This window comes from Rhinopithecus roxellana, chromosome 13, assembly GCF_007565055.1.
Source record: "Rhinopithecus roxellana isolate Shanxi Qingling chromosome 13, ASM756505v1, whole genome shotgun sequence".
Classification (NCBI taxonomy): Eukaryota; Metazoa; Chordata; class Mammalia; order Primates; family Cercopithecidae; genus Rhinopithecus; species Rhinopithecus roxellana.
Window position 1 is genome coordinate 122,512,336 of NC_044561.1, and position 23,519 is coordinate 122,535,854.

The 23,519-nt window shown below is 45.6% G+C and overlaps 2 protein-coding genes across 4 annotated transcripts in view; both read left to right on the forward strand.

The window, feature by feature from the left end:
- The window catches only part of ARFGEF2 (ADP ribosylation factor guanine nucleotide exchange factor 2), a 112,812-nt gene extending 101,844 nt beyond the window's left edge, over positions 1–10,968 (forward strand). For 2 of the 3 annotated variants that reach the window (XM_030914969.1, XM_030914970.1), the window contains exons 38-40: positions 2,831–2,969; positions 6,326–6,443; positions 7,309–10,968. In XM_030914969.1, coding sequence (XP_030770829.1) covers positions 2,831–2,969; positions 6,326–6,443; positions 7,309–7,485 — 434 coding nt within the window. In that variant the 3' untranslated portion in view covers positions 7,486–10,968. The remainder of the gene's footprint in view (positions 1–2,830; positions 2,970–6,325; positions 6,444–7,308) is intronic. The other variant, XM_010383867.2, reaches the window with a different exon arrangement.
- Positions 10,969–21,083: 10,115 nt separating this feature from the next.
- The window catches only part of CSE1L (chromosome segregation 1 like), a 48,058-nt gene continuing 45,622 nt past the window's right edge, over positions 21,084–23,519 (forward strand). The window contains exon 1 of the mRNA XM_010383865.2: positions 21,084–21,277. The gene's annotated coding sequence lies outside the window, so the exon portion shown is untranslated. The remainder of the gene's footprint in view (positions 21,278–23,519) is intronic.

The following is a 23,519-nucleotide window of genomic DNA, read 5'->3' on the forward strand; positions in this document are numbered from 1 at the left end:
TAGGGGTTTATTCACTTTCCTACCTCCAAAAGTAAATACATAAACCCTGGAGGTAAATAATATTTTTTTCCAGGATGTTGGTGGGATTCTCATTATTTTGAACGTTGCATACAAGTGATACTTTATATAATTTTTGTATTGTTACCATTACTTTTTGTTGTTGTTGTTGTTGTTGAGACAGAGTCTTACTCTGTTGCTCAGGCTGGAGTGCAGTGGTGCGATCTCGGCTCACTGCAGTCTGTACCTCCCAGGTTCAAGCAATTCTCATGCCCCAGCCTTCCAAGTAGTTGGGTTTACAGGCACGTGCCACCATGCCTGGCTAATTTTTATATTTTTAGTAGAAACAGGGTTTCAGGGCCAGGCGCGGTGGCTCCAGCCTGTAATCCCAGCACTTTGGGAGGCCGAGACAGGCGGATCACGAGGTCAGGAAATCGAGACCATCCTGGCTAACACGGTGAAACCCCGTCTCTACTAAAAACTACAAAAAACTAGCCGGGCGAGGTGGCGGCGCCTGTAGTCCCAGCTACCCGGCAGGCTGAGGCAGGAGAATGGCTTGAACCCGGGAGGCGGAGCTTGCAGTGAGCTGAGATCCGGCCATAGCACTCCAGCCTGGGCGACAGAGCGAGACTCCATCTCAAAAAAAAAAAAAAAAGAAACAGGGTTTCAGCATGTTGGCCTGGCTGGTCTTGAACTCCTGACCTTAAGTAATCCACCCATCTCAGCCTCCCAGAGTTCTATGATTATAGGCGTGAGCTACTGCACCTGGCCTTGTTACCATTACTTTTTGTCCCCAAATATTTATTTTAACCCATAGTTAAAGAATGTCATTTTTCTCTACAGCCTTAAAATATCCAGCTGTTTTATGTCTTTGCCTATAATAAGGTTTTGCTGATGAGAGTGGTTTGCACATCTCTAAAGATGTATATGTATTTACTGATGTATATGTATTTGCTGTTTGGTACTACTTTGTTTTTAAGAATGTGTTTTTATTTTTTTGTTTATTTATTTATATTTTTTGGGGGGGAGACGGAGTCTCACTCTGTCACCAGGCTGGAGTGCAGTGGCGCGATCTTGGCTCACGCAACCTCTGCCTCCTGGGTTCAAGCAGTTCTCCTGCCCCAACCTCCTGAGTAGCTGGAACTACAGGCACGCGCCACCACGCCCAACTAATTTTTGTATTTTTAGTAGAGATGGGGTTTCACCATGTTGGCCAAGATGGTCTCTCTCTCTTGACCTCGTGATCCACCCGCCTCGGCCTCCCGAAGTGCTAGGATTACAGGCGTGAGCCGCCATGCCCAGCCTAGAATTCTTAAGAGCTGTTACATTTGAGAAGCCAAAACTAATGGCTTCGCCAGCCAATAAGCAAAGTCTAAATGAAGAGCAGGGCAGGCAAGGTGGTTCATACCTATAATCCCAGCACTTTGGAAGGCTGAGGTGGGTGGATCACTTGAGGTCAGGGGTTCGAGACAACATGGCGAAACCTCGTCTCTACAAAAAATACAAAAATTAGTGAGGCGTGGTGGTGTGCACTTGTAGTCCCAGCTAGGCAGGAGGCTGAGGCAGGAGGGTAACTTGAACCTGGGAGGTTGAGGTTGCAGTGAGCCTAGATTGTGCTGCACTCCAGCCTGGGTGACAGAGTGAGACTCTGTCTCAAAATAAAATAAAATAAAATACGAATAAATAAATGGAAAACAGTACAAGGCATTGAAAAATGAAGTTCTTATACAGAGGATGACTTTTGGGGAGTCGTACCTGCCTTCATCTGGTATCACAATCAATCTGTATTAAGAATATATATAAAATGTTTCGGCCGGGCGCGGTGGCTCATGGCCGGGCGCGGTGGCTCAAGCCTGTAATCCCAGCACTTTGGGAGGCCGAGACGGGCGGATCATGAGGTCAGGAGATCGAGACCATCCTGGCTAACACGGTGAAACCCCGTCTCTACTAAAAATACAAAAAACTAGCCGGGTGAGGTGGCGGCGCCTGTAGTCCCAGCTACTCGGGAGGCTGAGGCAGGAGAATGGCATAAACCCGGGAGGCGGAGCTTGCAGTGAGCTGAGATCTGGCCACTGCACTCCAGCCTGGGTGACAGAGCGAGACTCCGTCTCAAAAAAAAAAAAAATGTTTCAGGCCAGGCTCAGTGGCTCATTTCTGTAATCCCATCCCTTTGGAAAGCTAAGACAGGAAGATTGCTTGAGTCCAGGAATTTGAAACTAGCCAGGGCCACATAGTAAAACCCTGTCTGTACAAACTCTAAAAAATTGGCTGGGCGTGGTGGCTCACATAATCCCAGCACTTTGGGAGGCCGAGGCAGGCAGATCACCTGAGGTCAGGAATTCGAGACCAGCCTGACCAACATGGAGAAACCCTGTCTCTACTAAAAATACAAAAATTAGCCCGGTGTGGTGGTGTGCGCCTGTAATCCCAGCTAGTCAGGAGGCCGAGGCAGGAGAATCGCTTGAACCTGGGAGGCGGAGGTTGTGGTGAGCCGAGATCGCACCATTGCACTACAGCCTGGGCAACAAGAGTGAAACTCCGTCAAATAAATAAATAAATAAGCCAGGCATGGTGGCACACATCTATGGTCCTGGCTACTCAGTAGGCTGAGGCAGGAGGATCATTGAGCCCAAGAATTGGAGGCTGCAGTGAGCTATGATCATGCCACTGCACTCCAGCCAAGGTGACAGAGCAAGACTGTGTCAAGAAAAGAAAAAAAAAAAAACAAACAGATGTTTCAATATTTCATGAAGTAACTAGATTTCTAGTTCATACACAGTTATCAGCATTATCGTAGAAATGTGCACTAATTATATGAATGTCTGATCTCTAGGCTTTAAGGGCAAGTCTAAACCCAATCTTCTAAAACAAGAAACCAGCAGCCTGGCCTGTTGTTTGAGGATCCTGTTTCGAATGTATGTTGATGAGAACCGCAGGGATTCCTGGGAAGAAATACAGCAGAGACTTTTAACGTAAGAAAAATAGTTTCTGATTAGATTTCTACCTGCCATATACAAAATGTGTCACAGCAATACTGTGGATTGAAAAGAGTGGGAGAAAAATACATGCTGACACTCTGACAAATTATTTTCCTTTTTATTTTTTCTATTTGGTGACTCTCCCATTTCACTTTTCTTAATGCCCTGAAGAGGGCAGAGCCTTATCTGTTTCACTGATAAGTCCTTGCTTGAGCCCAGGAGTTGAAGGGTGCTGGGAGCTACGCATAGAAACATGGACAGTGAAAACTGCTCCTAGCAGCGAGCAGGCTAGATGGAAGTCCTGACTGTGGCTGGGGCCTTGTGGTCTTAGGCAGGTTACTATCCCTCTTGGGACCAGGTCCTCTTTAGAACTGTTGTCAGCAATAACATCCCATCATTCCTTCTTTCCAAGAAGAATGTGATTTAAATAATATAACTAGGATGTGCCTACAAAATTATCCAGAAATGCACCAATGGGGAGAGAGTGGAATACTGATGAGGAAGCCGCAGCCAGAAAAGTAGGTCTTTGCCACTCAGCTTCCTGGGCATCAGTAGGATTCTGATGCCTGAGCTTTCTTTTTCTCCTGTAACGTTTAGAAACAGTAACACACAGTGCTGGCAAATGTGTGGTGAGAATGCACTCTCCTGTATAGCTCGTTGGAGTGTACAGTGGCATGATCTTTCTGGAAAGTAGGTGGGATACCAGGAGCCCTAAAGTGTTCATTCTCTGTGAGTCAGTCATTCCACTATTACAGAATCTGCTTCAGAAAATATTTTAGAAATAGGAACCAGGAATACCACACAGAATATTCACTGAAGATGTATCAGGAGAAAAAAATTTAAGCAGCTCAACTAAGCTATGATATGTCCTAAATTACGATATTATGAAATATACCCATTAAAAGTGCATTTTTTTTTTTTTTGGAGATGGAGTCTCGCTCTGTTGCCCAGGCTGGAGTGCAGTGGCACAGTCTTGGCTCACTGCAACCTCCGCCTCCTGGTTTCAAGCGATTCTCCTGCCCCAGCCTCCTGAGTAGCTGGAACTACAGGCACGCGCCACCACGCCCAGCTAATTTTTGTATTTTTAGTAGAGATGGGGTTTCACCATGTTGGCTAGGATGGTCTCACTCTCTTGACCTCGTGATCCACCCACCTCGGCCTCCCAAAGTGCTGGGATTACAGGCATGAACCACCGTGCCCGGCCTAAAAGTGAATTTTTTTTTTTTTTTTGAGATGGAGCCTCGCTCTGTCATCTGGGCTGGAGTGCAATGGTGTGATCTTGGCTCACTGCAACCTCCGTCTCCCAGGTTCAAGCGATTCTTCTGCTTCAGCCTCCCGAGTAGCTGGGACTACAGGGGTGCACCATCACACCTGGCTAATTTTTGTATTTTTAGTAGAGACAAGGTTTCACCATATTGGCCAGGCTGGTCTTGAACCCCTGACCTCGTGATCCCCCCACCTTGGCCTCCCAAAGTGCAGGGATTACAGGCGTGAGCCACTGTGCCTGGCCTAAAAGTGAAATTTTTAAGAAATAATTTTACTTAATGTGCGAACTTGTTCATAATACAATAAATTTTACCCCCAAAAAGAAGCTGCAAAAGTGTTTTTACTTGCAATTTTCAGCAATTGGGGCGTTTTATTTGTTTTTTAGAGTCAGGGTCTCGCTATGTTGCCCAGGCTGGTCTTGAACTCCTGGGCTTATGAGCTCTTCCTGCCTCAGCCTCCTGAGTAGCTGGGACTACAGGTGAGCAATTTTTCTTTTGAAATCTTAGCAGAAAAAAAAAAACTGGAAGGAAATCTGGCAAAATATTGTCATATATCCCTTAGAATGATGTAACTGTTTTTTCTTCTTTATAATTTTTTCTTTTATAATTTTTTACACTTATCAGTTACCTTACAATGAGAATAAATAACAAGTCATATAGTGAAAAGAGAATTAATTAACTAAAGGAGGCACTAATGGCTTATTTCAACTTTAGCCCAAAAGAGAAATACCTACAGTCTTATAAAGTTTCTGTAAAGGAGATATGTAAGGCCAGGCGCAGTGGCTCACTCCTATAATCTCAGCACTTTGGGAGGCCAAGCCAGGTGGATCACAAGGTCAGGAGTTTCAGACCAGCCTGGCCAACATGGCCCTGTCTCTACTAAAATTACAAAATTAGCCGGGCATAGTGGCGGGTGCCTGTAATCCCAGCTACTCAGGAGGCTGAGACAGGAGAATCACTTGAACCTAGCAGGTAGAGGTTGCAAAGAGCCGAGATTATGCCATTGCACTCCAGCCTGGGCAACAAGACCAAGACTCTGTCTCAAAATAAAAAAAAGAGATATGTAAATGTCAAGTTTTTGGCATAACATGATTTTTTTTAAAAAAAGCAATTAAATGTGATTGTGAGGAGAGAAAGGCAGTTATATAATTGTGAGTAATAAGCTCCTATGCTACAGACATTGATTGAGCTCAGCCCTAGCCATGTGCCAGGACTGAACCAAGTTATCACTTAACATATTTATTTCATGTAATCCTCACAACATCCCCTTGAGTTTGAACTTTTTTTTTTTTTTTTTGAGACAGTCTCACTCTGTCGCCCAGGGTGGAGTACAGTGGTGTGAGCTCAGTTTACTGCAACCTCCAGCTCCCGAGTTCAAGCGATTCTCGTGCCTCAGCCACCTGAGTAGCTGGGATTACAGATATGCACCACCACTCCCAACTAATTTTTCTATTTTTAGTAGAGATGGGGTTTTGCTACATTGGCCAGACTGGTCTCAAACTCCTGGCTTCAAGTGATCTGCCTGTGTTGGCCTCCCAGAGTGCTGGGATTATAGGCATGAGCCACTGCACCCAGCCAATTTTTTATCTCCATTTTATAGCCGAAGAAACTAAGGCTCAGTGATTTGCTCCAGATAGCACAGCTAGAGTGGGTGCTCAGTGGCTACTGCAGTGGCTGAGCTCAGAGGCTCAAGCTTACATCTATAATTCCAGCACTCTGGGACACCAAGGCAGGCAGATTGCTCAGCCCAGGAGTTCAAGACCAGCCTGAGCAACATGGTGAAACCCCATCTCTACTAAAAATAAAAAAAGCCAGGAGTGGTGGCACAAGCATGTAGTCTTAGCTGCTTGGGAGGCCGAGGTGGGAGGATCAGCTTGAGCCCAAGGAGGTCAAGGCTACAGTGAACCATGGTCACACCACTGCACTCCAGCTTGGGCGGCACAGCAAGACCCTGTCTCAAAAAAAAAAAGTAATCAAAAAAAATGTTAAAAGAATTTAAAAAATAGCACGAGATGAATAGTTCTCCCCTGAATGTGAGATGTTAATCAGTTGTTTGATATGCCCTCACCTCTCTAATTCTTCTAGCGTTTGCAGTGAAGCTCTTGCCTATTTCATCACCGTGAATTCTGAAAGCCATCGGGAGGCCTGGACAAGTCTCCTGTTGTTACTTCTAACCAAAACTCTCAAAATAAATGATGAAAAGGTATGAACAAGTAAACTCTGACATTTCCACTAGGACATAAAGTTTGGGTTGGCTTTTCATTCAAGAGTTTGCAGTAACTGTTTTCTCAGTTCTTCCAAGGATGGTTACATGACTAGCACCATTCTAGATGCATTGGAGAGAAATTAATTCATTACAGAAAATGGGTGCCACAGGATATTAGGGCTTTTTCCCTGGAAGAACCCTAGTTGAAAAGGCTGAAATTTAGACCTCATGTGTTGCTGTTAGGAATGGTACGGTGATTTTCAGTGCAGGAAGAGAGGGTTAAGATTGTGAAGTACTGGTTTTGACCTAGGAACCTGCTTTACAAAATAAAAGAGCTGTTGACTTTTGGCAGCAAGACTATCCAAATTTAATTAAAGTTAAATATAACTGAAAGAAGCTTTAATTTGCAAGGTTTTCTTTCAACTTCTTTTTTTTTTTTTTTTTTTTTTTTTTTGAGACAGAGTCTTGTTTTGTCATACAGGCCGGAATGCAGTGGCGTGATCGAGCTCACTGCAACCTCTGCCTCCCAGGCTCAAGCCATCGTCCCACCTCAGCCTCCTGAGTAGCTGGGACCACAGACACACGCCACCACGCCCGGCTAAGTTTTTGTATTTTTGGTAGAGACGGGGTTTCACCATGTTGCCCAGGCTGGTCTCAAATTCCTGAGCTCAAGCGATCCACCTGCCTCGGCCTCCCCAAGTGCTGGGATTACAGACGTGAGTCACTGTGCCCGGCCCCAACTTTCTAATAGCAAGCAAAACACCAATATTGTAATAAGTTTCAGGGTGAGATTAACACTTCTGAAAAACTGGTGGCCCCCAGAAAAACTGTCTAATTTTATCTCTTTCTCTCCCACCTCAAGTTCAAAGCACATGCTTCAATGTACTACCCCTACTTGTGTGAAATTATGCAGTTTGACTTGATCCCTGAGCTCCGAGCAGTTCTGCGGAAGTTCTTCCTACGGATAGGTGTTGTGTATAAGATATGGATTCCAGAAGAGCCATCACAGGTACCAGCAGCACTGTCACCAGTGTGGTAGTCCTGGCCGCCCAGGCCACTGCTGCAGCTCTGCAGAATGTTCAGCATGCCATCTCTGACTGGCACATCTCGTGAAGGGTCATAGAAACAAGGAGTTGGCATCTTGGATATCAGAATGACCGGATACGGATGGCCTCTACGCTGCTCCATCACAGTCCCCAACTAAGGCTTATGGTATTTCATTAAACCGTTGCATACCCAGTTAGCACAGTAGGTGGGGAGTCTGCTTCATCTCTATCATTCCATTTTTCTGATTAAACTGTCAAATCTGTCATCGCATATGCCATCATTTTCTAGCAAAATCCCATGATTGGCCATAAACGTTTTGTAAGAAGAAGTCACTCTCCTTGAAAATACTGAACATAGCTGTATAGGTTTGTGATTATTAGAGAGTATGTTAATAAAACTTCTTGTAACGGCTAACTGCCACCTAAAACATGCTGGGTTTTCTGTTGCTGTTTGAGTGTGTTAGAGAAATTTGAGTGTTTTTGTCAGTTATGAGTCAGCCATAATTAGATTAGTTTAGGGACAGGTTGGGATTAGAGAAGAGTTGTTTTTTTGTGTTTTGTTAATGTCTGAGTGATTTTAAAAGTATTTTACAAAAAGATATTGAAAATTTGGTTGAAGGCAGAGTTTAGTAATTAAGTTAGAATTAAGAGTTTTGCGAGGTTAAAAAAATGTGCCTCGTGGATCTCCCTGTTTTAGTAACATGGCGAGAAAAAATCTACAGGAAAAAGTGAACAATTTAATGAAGATGATTATTAGCCTTCCTTGAAGTATTTGTGGATGGGTGTTAAATTAAAATTTCCAGAATACACTGTCCATCTCACACACTCTGAAATCTAATATATGAAGTAGTAATGAAAATGAAGTAGTAATTTAACCAGAGTTCATTTATCCTTGAATAAACCTTTTTATTTTTACCTCAGAAAAGTGAGTATACTGGCGGTTAATGTCACTGCTTTGCACAGTCCCCATTAGACCCTCCAGAGAGGGACAGTAACTGTGCATGAGAAGCCACTCCCATGAGCCTCCTCGGCCTCATGTCATGGGTGGAACTGGAGCTGTGTCGGGGCCAGCACAGCTGAACTGTGACAATGGCAGGAGGTAGCATGTGCCCAGCACTTCCATTAATCTGAGCCTAGGAGTTGAATTCTTTGGCAAGGTTAGATTCTGAGGTCCTTATTATGTTAATGATAGTGCAATACTCTCACCTGCAGTAGAACTGAGTTCTGATGCAGCTTGTGTAAAAGCGGGCAGTACACAGGTACGACCCGAAGCCTGCGAACAGTATACATGGATGCTCACCCATGAGAAGGAGCACACACGCCTCATTCTCTGCCCTCACCCACTGCTCACCTAGAGCATCGCTGAGCATTAGACAAAGTGTTACACGGAGTGATTAAAACATTCAGACGTCTACCTACGCTCTTTAGTCCTGTAAATTGGGTTGTATTGATGTCAACTCTGGTGCCTTAGAAGTTAGTAGTTTGGGAACCTATCTGTAAAATCGGATGTTTTTTCTTTGTAGAGAAGGATTTCTGGTGCTTTTGCTTACTAAGAGACCGATATTCTTAAGTTGTTTTCTTGTTTTAATAGCCTTGAGAAATGTTTGGTTTTTGGCCAGAATTCTTATCTATTTTTTTCTTTCCCAAAAAGTGTTAATTTCTCTACCAAAGAAAAAATGAGCAGGTTTAGGTTTTTACATGACTTACATACATTAGATAAAAGGAGCTATATAATTTAGCAGGAAAGGTCTACGGGAGAATACTTTGTGAGTGGAAAATGTTGGCACATTTGACTGGCTTGCCCTGGAATCCACTGCACTGTGAAACCTATGCTCCCTGGTATCATAGCGCGTTGCCACCTCAACAAGTCAGTTGCCTCCATTGATATTTGTACTAAAGGTATACATGGGGAACACGTGTTCATTCATTAAGTTCATCTTGCATGCAGCTATATCCCTGATTGGTTATTTTCCTTTCCTTCTGAGGTTCTCATGTCATTTTCTTCATCGAATGTGACTGAAATCTTTCCGGTGTCTTCCTGCCCGCTCTTTAATTTTGCCTCTTGCAGGGTAGCAGATGTGTCCATGCATTTTATTACTTGCTGAAGACATTCTGGCTTAAATTTCTTATTAGTTTAGTATTTTAAAAGAATTAATTTTCTGAATGAGGCATTTGAATTGTACCAGCAATGGACTTTTAAAAAACTGGATGTAAAACCATTCAGGGTAATTTTTCTTATCAGTGGACAGTGACGAACAGAGGAAATCCCTTACCTCCAATAATAAGCCATTCAGCCTAAATTCATTTTTATGAGTAAATCTATTCTTTCTCATGGTAAATGTGGCCTGTGCCACTCAAACACTAGTGAAAGGGTATGTACAACCGCAACATCAGGCCAGAACACCATTTATTTATCCCAGTAATGTAGGAGAGTGAAACATTTTCCAAGGCCTTATTTCTTTTTCAGAATGCTTTAAGTGTTGATTATATGTGCTAGGTCTCTCGAGAAGCTTTTATTTGTTACAATACTGCTGCTTTGAGCGATTTTGTTTCTCTTCATCGTCTGTTAGGGAAATCACCAGCTTTGGCATCTTAACAACAAACAGTGGATGGGTAATTTTTATTTCTGATACGCATCTTTAGAGTCAAATATATCTTTTCCCTGTACTCCTTATGTACAACCAAAGAACATATATTATGAAAATTGTATTATAATATTTGGAAACACAACATTTTGCTCTGACAGATGACTTTTGTACAAAATGAGGAAAAAAAAAACCCTGTACTTTTTTTGTTGTTCTTTTGTGATTAAGGGTATATACATTTAGTAGTCTTTGTTATTAAAGGAACCTGCTGGTAAGTACAAGTGTGACCATCTCATTCAGATGTTTGTTGTTATGATGCAAATGGATATTGGTTTCAATAGAAGCTGGATCCTTAATACTGCATTTTCTGAATTCTGTTTTAATATTTTTGTTAAAGTAGACATAGCTGAACTCACATGAAATCTTGGAATTTTGTTATCAGCAGCTTTGCAGTTTGGGAAACAAAGAAACCAAAGCTGAGTCTTTTAAGGAATGAACATATCTGGAAATCCTTGCTCTCAAAACAAAACAATGTAATCTATCAAAGGTGTTGTTTTACTCAGTGTTCTAATTTTTAAAAAATTTTATCTGCATATTTGCATCAAATATTTCTTTATGTGCAAAATGTATGTTTTACCTCCTTAAAATGCCTAAAAGTTAGTTAATAGTTACTTTGGTTTAATCTATACACAATGATTAAGTGCATTTAATATTGGTAATTTAATGAAAACCATTCCTTGCCCAATGGATGTATAAATTTTTGAAAGAATAAGCAGAATTATATAATATGAAATGCTATGTAAAGTTTTCTATGTAAAAATATTATGTATAATACTATTAAAATATCCCATGCTTTGATCAGGTGGTAAATCAATAAAATTTTAAAAAGTATAGCTGTTTCTAATGTAGTAATTTTAAAAACATATATCAAGCCATAGTTTTGGGTCACTTTATGTCCCTCACCAATCAAAGGGGGAAAATTCCAGTCATGAGAAGATTCTTTATATACCTCTTGAATCTATTAACTTTGTTTGTTGTTGCTAGTTACAAAATTTAATTGTAAGGATTAAGCAGTAGCTATTGGTTGAACCAATACACACTGACAGCTTTGAAACGTTCAGATGCTAATGTATTTATTTATTTTTGGGACAGGGTCTTGCCCTGTAGCCCAGGCTGAGAGCAGTGGTGCAGTCACAGCTCACTGCAGCCTTGACCTTCTGGGCTCAAGTAATCCTCCCACCTCAGCTTCCTGATTAGCCGGAACTACAGGGCCAGTAGTGAGACACCTTGCCCGGCTAATTTTTGTATTTTTTTTGTAGAGATGGGGTTTCACCATGTTGCCCAGGCTGGTCTTGAATTCCTGACCTCAGCGATCCTCCCATCTTGGCCTCCCAAAGTGCTGAAATTACAGGCGTGAGTACCACGCCAGCTGAGATGCCAATTTTTAAGTCAGTGTGACAAATACTAATCAGATTCTCATACCAGTGTTTAGGATCTACATATTCAATTCTGGACATAGTTCCATACACAAGAGTAAGAGACTAACAGTATAATTCCCCAATAGTTTAACTAAAGGTATAATTTTCCAAATCACTTATAGTAACAATAAATTCTAACTTTTTTTAAAAATAGAGATGGGGGTCTCTCACTATGTTGGCCAAATTGGTCTTCAGCTCCTGGGCTCAAGTGATCCTCCCACCTCAACCTACCAATGTATTGGGATTACAGGCGTAAGCCACTACATCCAGCCAATTCTAACTTTTTAAGTCTAGGGTCTGGCATGGTGGGAGGATTGCTAGAAGCCAGGAGTTTGAGACCAGTCTGGGGAATGTAGTGAGACCCTATCCTTACAAATAATAATAATAATTGGCCGGGCGCGGTGGCTCAAGCCTGTAATCCCAGCACTTTGGGAGGCCGAGACGGGCGGATCACGAGGTCAGGAGATCGAGACCATCCTGGCTAACATGATGAAACCCCGTCTCTACTACAAAAATACAAAAAATTAGCCGGGCGAGGTGGCGGGCGCCTGTAGTCCCAGCTACTCGGGAGGCTGAGGCAGGAGAATGGCGTGAACCCGGGAGGCGGAGCTTGCAGTGAGCTGAGATCCGGCCACTGCACTCCAGCCTGAGCGACAGAGCGAGACTCCGTCTCAAAAAAAAAAAAATAATAATAATAATAATAATAGCCAAGCGTGGTGGCACATGCCTGTAGTCCCAGCTACCCAGGAGACTGAGGTGGGAGGATTGCTTGAGCCCAGGAGGTCGAGGCTGCAGTGAGCTGTGTTTGTGCCACTGCACTCCAGCATGGGTGACAGACAGTCTGTCTCAAAAACACAGAAACCAAAAACCTTCTGGCCACAAAGCAAAAAGTTGCATAGCCACAGTAAAGATTTAGTTGGTTATAAAGTTGTGGTATTGCCAATTTAAGCTAATACTTCGTTTTGGAGCTTTTATACACAGTATTTTTGTTAGGGATCACAATTCTGCAACCTCTGCTCCAAAAAGAATAGAATGAGTTTTCTTAAAGGGAGCTTAACTTCTGAACTCTTAATGATTCATATCTGTGCATAGAATCTGTGATCCTACATCCCAGGTGGAAAGAAAGCAATCTTTCCACCTCAGCCTCCCAAAATGCTGGGATTACAGGCACATGCCACCATGCCCAGCTAGGTTTTTGCTAAGGTAACATCCTCTTATCTCTTGTCCCTCCCTCCACCACAAAAACCACCAACAAAAAACACTTCTAACAGCTTCCTTCTTCATGGCTGTCTTTGGCAATGTTCCCATTTTTTTTTTTTTTTAAGAGACGTGATCTTGCTTTGTCACCCAGGCTGGGGTGAATGGCCCCATTGCAGCTGACTGCAGCCTCAATTTCTCGTGCCCAAGCCATCCGAAGTTCTTTGTTCTATTACGTGGTCAGACACAAAGGGCACGGCATTTATTAAGTTCTGTTAAAGTCTTCTCTGCCTCTCTCGTGTCTGTATTTATGTGGCCCATATCTTCTATGTGGTTGAGTTGTTCCCCTTGTTTATCCAGTATTGTGATGATCTTGATTCCTGCATCCTGAGACTCAATGGCTAAACTGAGGATTCTCCTTGTACTTTCTAGAGACTCAGTAGCAACTTGGTGAACCCTCAGATGAATTCTCTTTTGATTCAGGATCTTGCTGTGGCTCCCAGGCTGGAGTGCATTGGCAGTGGCACCATCATAGCTTACTGCAGCCTCAAACTCTTGGGCTCAAGCAATCTTCCTGCCTCAGCCTCCCCACTAGCTGGGACTACAGGCACACCTCACTACACCCAGCTAATTTTTAAAAATTTATTGTACAGACAGGGTCTTGCTACATTGTCCCAGCTGGTCTCGAACTCCTAGGCCCAAGTCATCTTCCCACTCCAGCCTCCTAAAGTGTTGGAATTTACAGGTGTGAGCCACTGGGCTCAGCTCTGAATTTCTTCTAATGACAGATTATCCATGATGAATCAAAACTATCAGGCATGGGCCAGGTGTGGTAGCTTACACCTGTAATCCTAGCACTTTGGGAGGCTGAGGCAGGCAGATCACTAGAGGTCAAGAGTTCGTAGCCAGCCTGACCAACGTGGCAAAACCCTGTCTCTACTAAAAATACAAAAATTAGCTGGACACGGTGACACACACCTGTAGTCCCAGCTACTTGGAAGGCTAAGAAATAAAGAATCACTTGAACCTGAGAGGCCGAGGTTGCAGTGAGCTGAGATCACACCACTGCACTCCAGCCTGGGCAACAGAGCAAGACTCCTCAAAAAAAAAAAAAAAAATTACTTGGCTAATTTTTGTATTTTTAGTAGAGACTGGATTTCAGCATGTTGGCCAGGCTGGTCTCAAACTCCTGACCTCAGGTGATTTGCCCGCCTCTGCCTCCCAAAGTGCTGGGATTACAGACATGAGACACTGTGCCCAGCCTCTGAAGACCCACTTCTACTGCATACCTGTCATAGGCAGAAAGCAGTCCTAGGTTCCTGCTGCCCTCTGAGAGAGTCCTGGAAGGTACTCTGTCCTTGACCTTTGGGCCACATTCCATGGACTCCTGGTAAAGTCTCACTTCTCCCTTCCCTTCCACCAAAAGAGGAAAGAAGGAGAACTTAATGGCTAGGCACAGTGGCTCATGCCTATAATCCCAACACTTTGGGAGGCTAAGGCAGGAGGATCACTTGAGGCCAGAAGTTTGAGACCAGCCTGGGAAACAGTGAGACCCCATCTGTCCCCCTCCCCATCTCCCCACCAATGAACTTTCTCCTGCTAGCTTTCTATATTGATCATTTTTTGACTTGCTATTTCAACCATTCTTCAGCCTTTAATTCTCACAATAACCCGCATAAAGTAGGTACTATTATCATCACCACCAACATCCCTCCTTTTTATAAAGAGGTACGGGCTCAGAGAGGTTGACGAACTTGACTTAGGCCACTCAGCTGGATTCGAAGCCCTGCAGCCTGGCTCTAGAGCCCGCCTCTTAAACACTGCTCAGATCTAGCCTGGTACCATGCTTCACACCTGTAACCCCAGCTCTCTGGGAAGCCAAGGCAGGCAGATTGCTTCAGCCCAAGAGTTTGAGACCAGCCTGGGCAACACAGTGACACTTTGTCTCTATTTATTTATTTATATATATATTTTTAGATGGAGTCTGGCTCTGTCCCCCAGGCTGAAATGCAGTAGTGCAATCTTGGCTCACTGCAACCTTGGCCTCCCAGGTTCAAGCAATTGTGCCTCAGCCTCCTGAGTAGCTGAGACTACAGGTGCGTGTCACTATGCCCAGCTAATTTTTGTAGTTTTAGTAGAGATGGGATTTCGCCATGTTGACCAGGCTGGTCTCGAACTCCTGACCTCAGGTGATCTACCACCTTGGCCTCCTAAAGTGCTGGGATTACAGGAGTGAGCCACCACATTCAGCATTGTCTCTATTTAAATAAATAAATAAATAAATAAATAAATAAATAAATAACTGCCCTGCTCCACTTCCAATGTATTTCTTCCACTTCAACCTTGATGCTCTTTTCAGTCTTGCCCTGGAGAGGAAGGGCTGCTCTGATGTGCTGGAGAGCAGATGGACAGTGGTAGATAATATGGGGCCCTGGCTCCTGTGTACAGAGAACACACTTAGCACAGGACTGACATTTGCAGGCTCTAGGGCAGAAATACAAATGTCAGCTCAGATGCTCTGAGGGTCAACATTTAAAAGCTCTATGTAAAGCTTTTGAATAAGACATTCTATCTTCCTTCCTTTATAAATGTACCTTTGAAAAGATCTGGAAGAGCAGGTCAAAGATGGAATTCTCAGGCTCCTCAGAGCTCCACACCAGAAAGCAGCAGCACCGGGTGGCTGGCCCAAGACCGGCACCCTGCTCTCTCCACCTCAGGTTTCACCCTGCACCACAAGGCTTTGCATGTGTGCATGAATGCCCAGCCCTGTCCAAACCCCCTGCAAACCCCTTTTTGACCCAAGTCACCCTTCCAGCATGGGAGTGCTCACAAGCTGCTGTACAGCACCCCCTCTGAAGAAGTGACCCAGGCAAGGGTCTCCACAGGCCAGGGGCCTATGGGTCGGGAATTCCAGGGCCCTGTGCAACAGCAGTGTGGTCTCAAAGGGAGTGGCATATGTTCTAGATGTGCACACCCATTCGGCTCACAGACAGGAGGGAGCCCTCTAAAGCAGGGGCATGGCAAAGGTCTGCAGGCTTGCCCAGGTCTAAGGCAGGTCTAAAAATCCCACTTCAAGAGATGGAAAAAATATAATTTCCCATCAAGAAGCATGAAAAATACACTTCTAGGTCAGGCGTAGTGCCTCACACCTGTAATCCCAGCACTTTGGGAGGCAGAGGCGGGTGGATTACCTGAGCTAAGGAGTTCAAGACCAGCTTGACCAACATGGTGAAACCCCGTCTCTACTAATAAAGTACAAAAATTAGCTGGGTGTGGTGGCACATGGCCTGTAGTCCCAACTATTTAGGAGGCTGAGGCAGGAGAATTGCTTGAACCTGGGAGGCAGAGGTTGCAGTGAGCCACTGTAATCCCAGCAATTTGGGAGGCCAAGGTGGGTGGATCACTTAAGCCCAGAGGTTTGAAACCAGCCTGGGCAACACAGAGAGACCCTATCTCTACACAAAAAATTTAAGTATATACATTTAAAATTGTTTTAATTAAAAATATATAAAATAAGGAAATAGAGGACATAAATAATATATTAGCTACAACTTATATCCTAATAAAGGAGATTTCCTCTTTTGTATGAGTAGATTTTTTTGTTTTTTTGAGACGGAGTCTCACTCTGTTGCTCAGTTGGAGTGCAATGGCGCAATCTTGGCTCACTGCAACCTCTGCCTCCTGGGTTCAAGCAATTCTCCTGCCTCAGCCTCCTGAGTAGCTGGGATTACAGGTACATGCTACCACGCCCAGCTAATTTTCATATTTTTAGTAGAGACGGGGTTTCACCACATTGGTCAGGCTAGTCTCAAACGTGTAGATTTTTGTAACATATATTTAAACAGAAATAGGCCAGGCGTGGTGGCTCACGCCTGTAATCCCAGCACTTTCGGAGGCCGAGGCGGGCAGATCACCTGAGGTCAGGAGTTTCAGACCAGCCTGGCTGACATGGTGAAACAATTTCTACTAAAAATACAAAAATTAGCTGAGCATGGTAGTCGGTGCCTGTAGTTCCAGCTACTTGGGAGGCTGAAGCAGGAGAATTGCTTGAACCCGGGAGGTGGAGGTTGTAGTGAGCCAAAATCGCGCCACTATACTCCAGCCTGGGTGACAGAGCGACACTCCATCTCGGAAGAAAAAGAACAAAACAAATTAAAGTGCCTCCATTTTAAGAAAGGTAAGAAACAACAATCAGATACTTCTTAATGTTTAGCTGTTAACACTCTTCTGCATCTCAGTTGGGCTTTAAAAGTGAGATTGAGACATAAGACTTGTTCTTTCCCAGCATAACCAAATGTGTCCATGCTTTTCTGGATCCAAATAAAATGAAAAGTTAGCTTCCTCAAGGAGCACATCATAGACAATGTGTCTTTTCAGAATGTCTTACATTAGACAGATTGGGATTTTTTTTTTTTTGTTTTTCCGGTGGGGGTGGGGTTCAGAATCTCGCTTTGTCTTCCAGGCTGGAATACAGTGGCATGACCTCTGCTCACTGCAACTTCTACCTCCCAGGTTCAAGTGATTCTCCTGCCTCAGCCTCTCAAGCAGCTGGGATTACAGGCACCCGCCACCACACCCAGCTAATTTTTGTATTTTTAGTAGAGATGGGGTTTCACCATGTTGGCCAGACTGGTCTCAAACTCCTGACCTCAGGTGACCCATCCTGTCCTCCCAAAGTGCCGAGATTACAGGCATGAGCCACCGCACCCGACCTAGACAGATTGTTTTTTTTTTTTTTTTTTTTTTTTTTTTTTTTTTTGAGACGGAGTCTCGCTCTGTCGCCCAGGCTGGAGTGCAGTGGCCGGATCTCAGCTCACTGCAAGCTCCGCCTCCCGGGTTCACGCCATTCTCCTGCCTCAGCCTCCCGAGTAGCTGGGACTACAGGTGCCCGCCACCTCGCCCAGCTAGTTTTTTGTATTTTTTAGTAGAGACGGGGTTTCACCATGTTAGCCAGGATGGTCTCCATCTCCTGACCTCGTGATCCGCCCGTCTCGGCCTCCCAAAGTGCTGGGATTACAGGCTTGAGCCACCGCGCCCGGCCTAGACAGATTGTTTTTTTTTTTTTTTTTTTTTTTTTTTTTTTTTTTTTTTTTTTTTTTTGAGAGGGAGTCTCGCTCTGTCGCCCAGGCTGGAGTGCAGTGGCCGGATCTCAGCTCACCGCAAGCTCCGCCTCCTGGGTTTACGCCATTCTCCTGCCTCAGCCTCCCGAGTAGCTGGGACTACAGGCGCCCGCCACCTCGCCCGGCTCTTTTTTTGTATTTTTTAATAGAGACGGGGTTTCACCGGGTTAGCCAGGATGGTCTCGATCTCCTGACCTTGTGATCCGCCCGTCTCGGCCTCCCAAAGTGCTGGGATTACAGGCTTGAGCCACCGCGCCCGGCGACAGATTGTTTTATAAGGGTTTGGAAAGAAAGGAAACTACATGAATGAGTACTTAGTCTCCTGCTCCTTGAAGTGGATGAATTGTTTTCTTTGGTTTCCAACACAGTCTGATAAGAGTTGTAGCAAACCCCAAGAGTATGTGTATGTAGTGGAGCTGGGGTGGGGAGGATTCCCAAGGGAATCTTTAGCTATCACCATGCAGAGCAGAGAAGGAAGACACTCAGCCTTTCCGTGGCTCTCACCTGCATCATTCTTCCAGTGGCTGCAAAGGGCGATAGGCATTAGGCGAAGACACTCCCTGACACCAAGAGCTGTGTCCACAGACATGATTGTCTTGGCACAGCTCGAGGGTTTTCTACAGAAACTGGCAGAGATGCTAGACAGACACAAGATGCCAGCTAGCCTCGTTTGTGACTGGCTCTTTTTTTTTTTTTTTTGAGACGGAGTCTCGCACTGTCGCCCAGGTTGGAGTGCAGTGGCCCGATCTCTGCTCACTGCAAGCTCCGCCTCCGGGTTCACACCATTCTCCTGCCTCAGCCTCCCGAGTAGCTGGGACTACAGGTGCCCGCCACCACACCCGGCTAATTTTTTGTATTTTTAGTAGAGACGGGGTTTCGCCGTGTTAGCCAGGATGGTCTTGATCTCCTGACCTCATGATCCACCCGCCTTGGCCTCCCAAAGTGCTGGGATTACAGGTGTGAGCCACCACGCCTGGCTGTGACTGGCTCTTAGAGGTGGAAAATAGTAAAGTCATCAGGCTCATTCTCCCTAGGACTAGAGGAACATGTTAATTATATTAAAGCATATTAGTGGGCTGGCGCCGGTGGCTCACACCTGTAATCCCAGCACTTTGGGAGGCCGAGGCGGGTGGATCATGAAGTCAAGAGATCAAGACCATCCTGGCTAACACGGTGAAACCCCGTCTCTCCTAAGAACACAAAAAATTAGCCAGGCATGGTGGTGGGTACCTGTAGTCTCAGCTGCTCAGGAGGCTGAGGCAGGAGAATGGTGTGAACCTGGGAGATGGAGCTTGCAGTGAGCCGAGATCGCACCACTGCACTCCAGCCTGGGTGACAGTGCGAGACTCCATCTCAAAAAAAAAAAAAAAAAAAGCAGATTAGAATGATTAAGATGATTACTGGTACTATTAATGCAATAGTAAAAATATATCTTTTTCACCAATGTCTTTCACTCATGTACCTTTCTCCATGGACTTTACTTATTTATATATGGTATTTCATTCAACATGCAACAAACATTTATTGAGCAGCTACTGTGTGCCTAGTGCTGGGGGTACAGCTGTGAAGACCATCAATACGGGGTTGGTGTGGTGGCTCACCCCTGTAATCCCGGTGCTTTTTTTTTTTTGAGATGGAGTTTCGCTCTTGTTGCCCAGGCTGGAGTGCAATGGCGCGATCTCAGCTCACTGCAACCTCCGCCTCCTGAGTTCAAATGATTCTTCTGCCTCAAGTCTCCCAAGTAGCTGGGATTACAGGCATGTGCCACCATGTCCGGCTAATTTTGTGTTTTTAGTAGAGATGGGATTTCTCCATGTTGGTCAGGTCTCGAACTCCCAACCTCAGGTGATCTGTGCGCCTTAGCCCCCCAGTGCTGGGATTACGGGCATGAGCCACCACACCCGGCCCTATCCCAGTGCTTTAGGAGGCTGAGGTGGGAGGATCACTTGAGGCCAGGAGTTTGCCTGGGCAACATAGAGCTCATCTCTACAAAAAAAATTCAAAATTAGCCGGGTGTGGTGGCAGGCGCCTGTAGTCCTAGCTACTCAGGAGGCTGAGGTGGGAGGATTGCTTTAGCCCAGGAGGTCCAGGCTGCAATGAGCTATGATTGTGCCATTGCACTGCAGCCTGGGTGACAGAGCAAGACCCTGTCTCTTTAAAAAAAAAAAAAAAAAAAAAAAAAAAAGAAAAGAAAATCCCTTGCTGTATAGAATCCCTTAGGTTATGGATGGGGGGAGAAGGGCAGGAGTTTAAGAGGGGAGAGGCGGAAGGAGGAACGACAATAAACAAAGAAGAGACAATTAGTTGGGGAGTGATAAATACCATAATGATATCATGGAACTAGGGCTACCAGATCAAATACTGGGCACCCAGTTCAATGTGAATTTCAGATAAGCAATGCATGATTTTTAAGTATAAATATGTCCTATACAATATTTATACTAGAAAATTATAATTTTTTTTTCTAAAATTCACGTTGACCTGGGCAGCCTGCATTTTATTTGCTAAATCTGGCAACGCTAAATTGTGTTCTGGGTGATGCTGAGTGGGCAATTTCAGACAGGCCTCTTTGTGGAGGTGACATTTGAGCTGGAACCTAAATGTAAAGAAGGAGCCAATCATTCAGGGATCTAGAACATCCCAGCACAGGGAACAGCAAGTATAAACGCTCTAAAGTGGAAATAAGCTTGGAGCTTAGAGGAACAGGAAGAAAGTGGGGTGGCGGAGCTGAGTGAGGGTGAGGAGAGGAGGTAAGCAGAAGGTGATGAGGGCAGGCAGGCTGGCAGGGACCAGATCATGTAGGTTTGTCGGCTGTAATAAGAGTACCAAAAACTTACATAGCAAGCCAAGCGCGGTGGCTCACGCCAGGAATCCCAGCATTTTGGGAGGCCAAGGTGTGCGGATCACTTGCGGCCAGGAGTTCGAGACCTGCCTGGCCGTGTCTCCCTCTAAAATAGAAGCTCCAAGAGGGGCAGGAAGTTCTCCTGCGTCTGAGACCCTATGTGCATGACCTTGGATCAATCAGCATTGAACAATTCCTACGTGCCAAGCCCTGACATCAAAATAGGTCACAAGCCAGCAGCCGCTCGCTGAATCTGCGTTCCTCTTTGGAAAACGGAAACCGTGAAGCCTGTTGGAATGGTCAGAGCCAAAGGGCATTGTCACTTGTGACATCAGCGCAGAAACAGAGCGGGGCCCGGATTGGCCCTTAGAACTTGGGTGGGGACAGAGCATTCCTGGCCCCGCCCCCTGCAGCGGGCCGCTCGCGCATGCGATCTGGCCTCAGCCTCGCTGTCGCGCCATTTTGCCGGGGTTTGAATGTGAGGCGGAGCGGCTGCAGGAGCGGGTAGTGCCAGCTACGGTCCGCGGCTGGGGTTCCCTCCTCCGTTTCTGTATCCCCACGAGGTGAGGCGTGGGGCGTGCACGGACTACCGGAGTGGCTCTTGGGGCCCAGATGAGGAAGGGATGAGGCGCTCCCGATACTTCCGAGCGCTAGGGAGTGAGAACCGCGCCTCTGGGCGAGAGCGGAATGTGGGCCCGGGGCTCGGGCGGTGCGCTGAGGCAGGTCTTCGCCTCCCTAGGCAGCGCTCGCCGCGCCTCGCGGCGTCCTAGGTCCCTGGCCCAGGCCCGACGGCCCTGGGCCTGTGAGGGGTGAGGGCAGCTGAGGCGCGGCCTAACGCGAGCCTGCGGATTGCCCGCCCTTTCCTCTCCATCACGGCGCTGATTGGTTGCGCAGCGGCGTCTCCGCTCGGAAAGGCCGCTTCTTATTGGTCTCGCTCGCGTGTCCGTTTTCTGCGACGGGGGCTTCAGCCGCGCGAGCTGGGTGTGAGGCTCCGAGGCCTGCCCACGCGGGGACTGCGGACGCGTGGAGCTGCAGCTACCGCGCGATCCCCTCTTGCCCTAACTCTAGTGAAGCCCCCGAACTCACCCTCTCTAACCTCTGTACTTGAATCCCTGACTGTAAAACGGGCATCGTGATCTCACTTTGCTGAATCGTTTGTGAGAATTCTAGTCGGTACACCCGGGACATAGAAATCCCCTGTAACAGGGGGGTTCCCTCATTTTGGGAGAAACGCTGTGCTGTGGTGGTTCGGAGCATAGACTTTGGAATTATATCGCCTGGGTTCATTCCAGAGGTAGCCGCTGGTGACTTGGGGCTGGTCACCTTAGCTCACTGAGCCTCCATTTCCTTAGCTGCAAAATGGGGTTAATAACGGAATCTACCTCGTAGAGTGGCTTTGAGGATGCTCTAAGTTATTTACCGTGGTTTACAAAGGTTGCCTGGGAGCTGATGGTTGTTTATTCATCTCTTCCACCCATCTTTCTCCTTAGCCAGTGTGGTTTTCTGTTTTCTTCCATATTCCAGACTTATTCCGATTTAAAATTATTTGCACGTGCCTTTTGTTTGCTGGGGAATTACCAACATCATTTTTGCAAGGCAGGCCCCCTCCCAAGTTTCCCTCACTTTAGGCCTCCGCTAACCAGCCTCTTTTCTTTTTCTTTTTCTTTTTTGTGAGAGGGAGTCTCGCTCTGCCTCCCAGGCTGGAGTGCAGTGGCGCGATCTCGGCTCACTGCAACCTCCGCCTCCCGGATTCAAGCGATTCTTCTGCCTCAGCCTCCCGAGTAGCTGAGATTACAGGTGTGCGCCACCACACCCGGCTAATTTTTTTATTTTTATTAGAGACGGGGTTTCACCATGTTGGTCAGGCTGCCTAATCAACCTCTCTAGAACCTTTCTCCCATGGCTGTCCATCAACATCACCTGGTTTTAGTTACTTCATAGCATTTACTAACAATTACTTATTGCTTGCTTGTTTATTATCTTTCTCAACTGCTAGAATGTAAGCTGTTTGAGAGCAACGACCTTGTCTGTCTTGCTTGCTTCTCTCTCCCTGGTGGGTGCCACCTCCCCCTCCCCCCTACCACCCCCGTGCTTGCCACATGGTAGATGCTCAAGTATTATTCTTCCTTGGAGGCACAGAAGAGGACCCTTTACTCTTGGATTCCACCAGTTGTTCTTTTTCGCCTCTCCTTGGACCCACATCGTCAGATCTTTGGCCTTTCTTTGTGTGTCTTTTTTTTTTTCTTTTTGGCATGCTTTCAGAGGATCCTAATGGACCTAGTCGCTCCCCTCCTACAACCCTTTATCTTTCACTTCTTACCACCAGTGCAAGGGAAGTCTCTCTCCCCTTCTGATTACTTCTGCTGGTTGGGGTCTGGGACAGAATTGGATGGATGCAAGAGCAGTGCTCTAGTTTTGGAATTAATTTATTTAATAACTTTATTGAGCATCCACTTAATCTCTGGGAATACAGTGAGAAAGCAAAAATGCACGAGGACCATGTATTCTCGTGGGCAAAAGAAAAAACATTAGATAATTTCAGATAGTGACAGAATTATGTGACAGGTGAAGAAGGCTTTTCTGAGGAGGTGACATTGGGTAGAGACCAGCCATTAAAAGGTGAGGGGCAGAACATTCCAGGTAGAGGGAATAGAAGACTCAGGGATAGGAACCGGCTTGGAATATTGAAATATTTAAGGAATATCTTAGGTTCCTAGAGTGTTATATGAAGAAGGGAGAAGTATCCAGGACCCGGATCATAGAAGGCTTTGTAGGCAATGTAAGGAGTTTGGATTTGATTCTAAG